Here is an 8,615-nt window from a genome sequence, read left to right as displayed (position 1 = left end):
GTCATGAGAAGCCAACAATGGCACCAAGGAATACCATAGCGGAAATTACTTGTATATTTAATAATTGAAATAAAGAAACGATAAATAATGGCAATGAAAGTGGATGAAAAAACAACTTGCCGCAGGGGGGAACGATCCCACGTCTTCGCATTACGCGTGCGATGCTCCAATCGAACCACCGCGGCGCTGTTTCCCCATCCACTTTCTTGAGTATTTATGTGTTACTACTAGAACTAACCCTGGGAGTGTTAGCCAGCGCTACCACTAACCAACCTTGGCGGCGGATGTGGAACATCCTTTCTGCCGCAGGCGTCACGAGTAAGTGATCTTTCTGGGTGAAGGCAACTGGTCAATAAACCCGCACGTGCTACCTGAAGGCATCAATGTTGCCGGATTCGAGACCCTCGTTAAGTAAAACGAGAAGGAAGGGGGTTAACCGAGGGGCCCGATTTTTATTAATCATTTTATTAATTTTCACTTTAATAATTCTATTTTAGTTTATAGATATGCTTTCTTTATTAAAATCATGTGTAATAATTTCATAGTGTTAATATATGCAAGATTTAGACATCGCAAAAAGGATGTTATAAAAGGGGCGAACGCCGCAAATCCACTTTCTACATGTACTACAAATCAGAAACACGAGCACCAGCTCTTGTGTTTGCTGACTGACCAAGGCTAATCGTAACAAGCAGGCATGCAAGAATGTAACAGCTTCTGCTGTCGTCTTTTTTACAGCAAAGCTGTTTAGCTTAGCCCCTGCATGCATCCCTCGCATGCGTTCCCAGGGGTAGGGGGGAAGGGTACCCTGGTCGGCTTACGTCCGTATGGGCGACAGGATTGTTTGCGCCGGTCCCGGAGATGGCGCAATACCGGGCATGCGTTACCAGGTGTGGTATCCTGGCCGGCTTACAACCGTATCACGGCGCGTGACCAGGAATGCGTAGGCCGATCCCGGACACAGTACAATACCGGGCCTACCCGCGGCGGAGGTGAAGCAGGCTTACAGTACTCCGCCAACTTCCAAAAATAAGCTGAATATCTTGAGTCCAAATATAATCACACAAATTCGGCGTTGTAAGAGGAACACTATATATAGAGGGTGTTTCAAATGACACTTTCGAACATTTAAAAAAGTTGCCTGTGCCAAATAGCACAATTCTAGTTTATGAGCTGGTCTGCTCGAAGAGGAGACATTACTTGCACAAAAAAATTGAAATGCATTATCGACTAATCAACAAAGAAATCGCTAATTAATTTTTTACCTAATTATCATAGGGCACCTATCGCAACTTACAAATTCTAGCGGGTGAGACTGCAAGGCCTATCCACCTGAAAAGAATTGTATGGCTGACACCATTTACAATATATGCGCTGTCAGACTTGCGGTGAAGATGCACTGTCGTTCCACTTACTTTCGTAACAAAACGTCGTTTTTTGCTCTGAAGGACAAAAGTAACTGAAACGCCAATGCATTTGTCTGCAAAGCTCGGGAATTCATATTTCGAAACTGATGTGATTGTGAGAATTCCTGCGAAGAATTCCTTCTGAACTCCCCGGCTAGAATTTCTGAATTGCAATATGTGCCATAATTAGCCAGAAACTTAATGAACTTTTGTTAATTCGTTGATTATGCATTTCAATTTTTGTGCAAGTGATGTCCGCCTCTTCGAGTAGACCAGTTCATGGACTAGAATTGTGCTAACTGCCACAGGCAATTTTAAAATTTTTCTGAAGGTGTTCGCTGAAACACCCGGGATATTAGAAAGTGCATTAGTGTTGCAAGTTGGTCTTCATGCGCGATATTTGTTTCAAATCCTGCTGGACGAATAATGAGGGGGAAAGAGTGTTGCGACGGCGCCTGTACACGTGGCCTGCGCTTCTGCGGTTATGACGTCACGCGCGTCGGAGGTGCCGGCGCGGCTGCAGCAGCGATTGCGGCAGATGCACGGGAGGTATACGGTGACCGCGGTGGCGCTTGTGTCGGCGTAGTGTAGTGCCGTATTAAAAAAAAGTGATTACACAATGTATGCAGCCCATGCATGCAACCTGCTGGTAATCAGGCCCCATACGAATGTTGCGGCCCCACGAATTTTTAAAAATTTTTTTCGATGAAGGCCAAAAGTCGTCGACCTCGATAACCCTGAGTCGAACAATAAAGCGCCGACAACGACCGCTGGCCAACATAGTTGTGGGCTTTGTTAGGTGTGCTGGTGGGCTGCCTTTTTTTTATTTGTGATGTCTTGTTCATACTTTGCGGTGCAGGGGTCGAATTTCGTGGTTTTCTTATCGTTCACGCCAAGTGGCCGTTGACGGCGGCGCGGTGGCGTCCGAAAAAAAAAGGACAAAAGGTACAGAGAGTGGAAAACGAGCGTTGCAAAATATGCCCCTGGTTACAATGATGGGTGTTCCAAGATTAGATATGGGAGACAGTTTTAAAAAATTAAATTCTGGGGTTTTACGTGCCAAAACCACGATATGATTGTGATGTGGGCCGTAAGGGGGGACTCCGGATTAATTTTGGCCACATGGGTTTTTTTTATTGTGCACCCAATGCACGCTACACGAAATACATTCAGGGAATGATAAAGCCTTTGTTTCGTGGAACGCCCCCCCCCCCCCCCCCTTTCAATGGCGATTCCGACACACCGCAACTTTACGAGTCCTTCATCCAGATAATATCTTGTGGCGATGCGCTATTGCGCATGCATAGCAACGATATCTCGCAAGTGATCATACGTCTGCACATTTGCACTCGAAGCACACTGGTAATTTGTAGCGTCCAGGAAAATAAAACCGCTCTGTTATATGGTAACCTAAGCAAGGTGATTAACATGGTAATAAACGAAAATGGCAATTGTGGTACTGAAGTCCGGCACGTCATGCAAGTCTGGTTTAGAGCACGGTCTGCGACACATCGTCACTATAATAAACCACATTCTTGCTATGTGCGAACGATAAGTACAACTTATTTGTACATTTGTCCGTCAGTCAACAGTTTGTTTGTTTTTTCGAAACAAATATCGAACTTTCTTGTATCAGATGCGCCTTAGGCAGCTCTCGTATTTCACGTGCTACAGGTATGGCAGAAGTATGAAACGAATGTTTTGTGTTAACTTTGAATGTGGTAACGCGATTAGAAGACATGTAGGTCTTGCATGACTGAAATAAGGAAAACATGTTTGCGGAATCCCGCAAGGCGCAGAAAAATGAAAACTTATTTTCCATATTTAGTGTCCCTGTGCTTCAAGCAGTTGGTTAATTCGCCCTCGCGCTACACTCTGCTAGCCTCCTGGTTGGCTCGGATGGCAGAGCGACCGCCTGGGAAAGGCATTAGTCCCAGGTTCGAATCCCGGAGGAGGCCGAATATTTCCTCAACTGCGAAGCTTTCCTTTTGAGAAATCCGCACCTTTGTAGCGTCATGCTAATTCTGGTGGATGAAAATTTTCCCCTTTCATGACTGAAATAGACATAACGGCGAAAGTATAGCATTAGGTGAACACTAGAAATTTATTAGTTCCTGCCAAATGAAAGAAATCTTCTCTCACGAACTCTTTTTTTTTCTCCCGGTCGCCCTATACAAAATTTGTAGCCAGCAAACTATTACACGTTATTTTTTGTTATCTACAAGTACTGATTTTCCAAGTAAAAAAAACACGTGAACCTATGTGTTCATTTACTGGCGAGTTTTCTTAATGTTACTGTTCAACCAGGATATCGAGAGGGATCGAACCTTCTGCTGCGCAGCACCGCTTCCTAAAAGAGAGAAAGAGAGAACAAAGTACACAAGAATCAACACTGAGTTTTCAGTTGGATATAGGAATAGTTGAGAAGGCAACAGCATGAAAGTTTGGCGAATTGACACTAACTTAACTGCAGCGCGCACCAAGAACGAGGTAAGTAAACCAAAAGAGGCGTTCTTTGTAACTTTATCCCCTGTTCTTTATACGCAATGCAGTCGGAGACTGATAAGGTCATTTAAAGGTCATACGTCGCGGCCCGGGCGGAAAGCGTAAGCCCTCCACTTTGAGTGCCGATTGCTACCACGCAGTGCGGAATCTGCTTTGAACGTCAAAAAATGAATGAATGTCACAGGAGCAACCATACTCATTAAATGTCGCATATTAATGCACAGTAATGTGAAAATCTGCTTGTAAAGCGCAGAGCAGCTGAGCTACAATTCGATACAAGGCACCAAGAATATAATGTATAACAAGGTACGCGATCATTTTGATAAGAATAAAATTACCGATTTTCACCGGAACCATAAGATGTGATGAGTGTACCTCACAAACGCTGATTTCCAGATTTATGACGAGAAAGGAAAAAAGAAAGAAAATAAAGAAAGAATGAAAAGATAACTATGACATGCCACTTTTGAAATGGTTGGCACTTTTTCGTGTTTCGCGGGCTTTCCTTCGGCACTTTTCGCAGGCTTCTTTCAGGTTTGAAAAAAACTTTTATGCAGCACGTATTGAACAACAGAAAGCTAGGAATGGAATTTTTCAGGATGGTCTGCAATTTTCTCATTGACGCTTTTGCTATGAATATTATAATAATGAAATATAGCTCACTTTCCGTGACCATGGAGAACTCCACCGCCGGCCCGCAGTGGTGGAGAACAGAGATCAACCGACCACATACAATGAAATTATGCAGCACTTTTATATCGGCAGGAGAGACTTTCCTCTTCCTTGCAAGAAGTTAAATAGAGCGCAGGCATTGTCCCTCAGATTATTGCAAACAGGCTCGTATCCCAGCCCGGCTTTATTCCACAAGCTTTAGCCCGACACTTATGCCACTAGTTCTTGCAGGCACTGCAACGACTTCGCTAGCCTAGACCACATGCTCTGGCGTTGCCCCTCGTTACGAGGCACAAAGCAAATCAATGAGGACAACTGGCTCTCCGCTATCAAGAGCCCCGATGCCGGGGCTCTTGAGAGGGCCCACGATGCGGCGATCGGGCATGGCCTGACTGTCCCAACGTGGGAGCGGCTTGCAGCGCGCTGAGTCGCGTACCTCAGAACCTTCATTAAAGTTTTGCATCCGTCCATCCATCCATCCAGCTTCAGCACGGTCTGAAGAAGACTGACAGAATATCTGTCTCCATGTCCTCGCCCAGGATTGAAGATTTATGTCATTTCTTCGTAAAAGTCCGAGTCTGTCTCTGCGTTTCATATGCACGCACAATCGCCATTGAGCTCGGACGCGTACCTGGATGCCAGCGTTGAAATAGCTCAACTGCGCGCCTTCTACGTCTACTTGACACACCTAGAGCAAAACCATATCCGCTCTTTCCTCATTGGAGTAAGCCATATCTGCTGATCAGCGTTGGTCACAGCCAAATAGCGTTGCTCTGGAGAACACGCAGGGGTACGGGCGCCTGAAGAGCACTGGATATATTGCAGTTCGCTGGCATTGGTTCAAATGAGGTACATAAGGTATGATCTACATCCGGTGAACTGGAATAGCCTGCAGCTGCATTCTCTCAGGAACTGACGCGCCGGTCACAGTGCACAAGTGTGACGCGGCCACCCGATACTACGACCACGAAGCGATGCACACGTGCGGGGTGCGAGATCAAAAACCTATGGGCACTTTGCTGAGCTAGACTGCGATAGGCGAAAGCCTATCTATGACTGCCACTGCTGTTGCCTGAACTGCTCTGCGAACGGACGCCGCCGTGGCCGCGAGCATGACATGCAATCACAGCCATATGGCTGCGACGTTTGTCGCCGATATCCGCGCTCTCGCACGCGCCCACTCGCACAGCGCTACTGGCATGGCGCCTCCTCTCCTTGCTCCCCTCGCTGGTTATCACCGCTTTCCTGCGTCCACCACGGACTGAGCCCGTACGCCCACGAGCCACTAAAGGCTTATACGCCTTAAGAAGAAAGTCTGGTCGACAGTAAGTGTGAGAAGGAGAGCAGATGGGGCCAGTGCGAAGAGTCATCGTCTGAAGAAGACATGCGTAATCTTCCTTGAATATAGCCAAGGTTTTTTTTTTTGTTTACCGTTAGTTAGTTTTGGCCCCATGTTATTTATCCGCTGTTATTCGAGCGCTAAGGTTTAAAGTTGTAGAATCATTTTTCAATTCGAAAACTACTACAAGATCATTTGTGTACAAAGGAAAAATTGTAGCAGTCGTCATCGCCCTCCATCGTTCCCACGCGCTTCGCCCCTTCCTTTTTTCAAGCAGATTCAAGACATACTACTTTCGTCTTTTCTATTTCGTGGCCTTGGACGCTTTATCGCTTCTGCAACGCTCGGCCAGCAGCATGCATTTACACCGTCATGCGATAAGAGTCTCATGCCCAGATACCTACACTAGGCATAACGCCCTGTCATAGAGAAAGAAATTCAATTTTCTTTCTCTACGGCCCTGTCGCGGGCCAGTCTCGCTGCAGCCAACCTTGTTCAACCATCGCACGCTTGAGAGCAGCACAATAATATTGTGCAAGAGCCCCGCCACGTGGTATTTTTTTTTTTCATATTTCACGGGCTTTCTTTGGAACGCGGAAAAAAGGACCACGTGAGATATATCGTGTAGGAAACAATTTATTGAGAGGTTTCTCAAAATGTTCTACAACTTTGCGTATCACACTTGGGGTCTGCAGCCAATACTTAAATAGTTGATTAATTAAACATAAGTAATACATTAGATAAGGGGAAAATAAAAAATAGCCTGAGTAACTCTAGGCTTGTGCGAACATTATGTATTCGGTTCAACTCGTATCCGGAGTGCCTTTCACTTTTAAAACTTTGGCTCAAATTATGTGGGGCAACCTGTATATATATATATATATATATATATATATATATATATATATATATATATATATATATATATATATATATATATATATATATATATATATATATATATATATATATATATATATATATATATATATATACATATATATATATATACATATATATATATATATATATATATATATATATATATATATATATATATATATATATATATATATATATATATATTTATATATATGTATATATATATATATATTGATATAAGTGCAGGCGCACGTAGAAAAGCAAAAATAAACATCGTTCCTAGTCAACACAATTGTGGAAACAGCAGCATTGTGTTTCACGCTCACGAGAACAAACGAGAAAGCGAAGTCTACATGTGATCGTGACTTACGCCGACGTTTTTGAAGCTAGTGGCAAGTCGAGCACGTCAGGTGGCATTTGACGCCGCCCACACCGCATCTGCAACCACCGCTTATGTCGCCGACACCCTGCGAAGGAGGAGCCAAACTGGATTCTTATAGCTATATAATGCTGCAATGAACATGGTCATTGGACGTCTATGGCTACATCTGCGCGATCAGAGCGGTCCAAGAACAGATCCAAATTTCGATGGATCAGGAGGAGGCTCAGGACTGTGACCCACGCGACTACATCGACTACATGATGCAACTTAAACATTTGAAGTAGGTGTTGGATGCAAAGTTTCTGGCTCGTGCGCTTACGTCTCGGCTCACCGTCCACTTCAAAAAAGAATGCAGGCCTAAGGATGTGATCACGCAGATTCCTACCACAGAACTATTTTATACGCAAGGTACCGTCCATCTTTTATCTACCTTGTCGCATTAGCAATATCGTGAGCCAATATGCTGTAGCACTGCAAGCTATATAATATATTATCGCTGTCACTGTAGTAGTATTATGTGCCGGATAGTGATAATTCTTGGAGGTCGAAGTGCGACTTGTTTTTCCATAATCGCACTCCAAAATTACAGGGTCCCTTAAGATCTCTCTTGAGAGGGGAACAGCGAAAGCCTACTCTTCCTCCTCTTATTATTCGTCTCTTTCTCTTTGCATCTTCTCTTTCTCTTCTTTCTTTTAGTCATTACTGCTCACTACTAAGCATTTTTAGTCATTGGTAATCAGTTGTGGTCATTACAAGCCGTCGTTAGACATGTTGGTCATATCCTAGTCAGTAGAAGTCATTTCAGTCATTATTAGTCATTACTGCTCACTACTAAGCATTTATAGCGATTTGTAATCAATTGTGGTCAGTACAAGCCGTCGTTAGACATGTTGGTCATATCCTAGTCAACAGTAGTCATTACAAGTCATTAGTAGTCATTACTACTCATTACTAGACATTCCTAGCCATTTCTAATTAGTTGTAGTCATTACAAGCCGTCGTTAGACATATTGGTCGTTTCGGAGTCATTAGAAGTCATTACAACTCGTTAGTAGTCATTTAGTTATTACTAGTCATTATTAATCTCTAACAATCTCCATTGTAACATTGTCATTCACTAACTGTCACTATCAAGCATTTTTCATTCTTTAATCTGTCTTTAATCTGTTTTCATATGGCGTGATGACGCTCTGGCGGACACTCCGGTGGTCATGTCTGCTGACACAAACTTCACCATGAGCCTAGAAGGCTTTCGCTTTACTAAACCTTTCTAAAGGTGGGTGGCATTCGATGTATCGTTATACATTTTTCCTTGCGATAGTTGCAATGAGTGCCAAGAAATCGTGAAATCGAAGCGTACTTTGCAATAACTGGACATACTAGTAAAAAAGCTTGCCGTTTCCTTCCGAATGAGAAAGAAAGCAGCCCT

The 8,615-nt window shown here is 43.7% G+C and overlaps 1 protein-coding gene and 1 pseudogene across 2 annotated transcripts in view; both read right to left on the bottom strand.

The window, feature by feature from the left end:
- The window catches only part of LOC135901591 (uncharacterized), a 53,906-nt gene that overhangs the window by 4,436 nt on the left and 40,855 nt on the right, over positions 1-8,615 (bottom strand). The window contains exons 15-16 of one of the 2 annotated variants that reach the window (XM_065431418.1): positions 7,175-7,271; positions 3,734-3,756 (exon numbers count right to left, since the gene is read on the bottom strand). In XM_065431418.1, the coding sequence (XP_065287490.1) occupies positions 7,191-7,271 (81 nt within the window). In that variant the 3' untranslated portion in view covers positions 3,734-3,756; positions 7,175-7,190. Of the gene's footprint in view, positions 1-3,484; positions 3,757-7,174; positions 7,272-8,615 lie in introns of those variants that run through there. The other variant, XM_065431417.2, reaches the window with a different exon arrangement.
- Positions 939-1,057, bottom strand: LOC135901658 (U2 spliceosomal RNA; annotated as a pseudogene).

This window comes from Dermacentor albipictus, chromosome 1 (assembly GCF_038994185.2).
Source record: "Dermacentor albipictus isolate Rhodes 1998 colony chromosome 1, USDA_Dalb.pri_finalv2, whole genome shotgun sequence".
In the NCBI taxonomy this organism is placed as follows: domain Eukaryota; kingdom Metazoa; phylum Arthropoda; class Arachnida; order Ixodida; family Ixodidae; genus Dermacentor; species Dermacentor albipictus.
The sequence above is the reverse complement of the archived record's forward strand: the minus strand, read 5'-3'. Positions and strand labels throughout refer to the sequence as shown.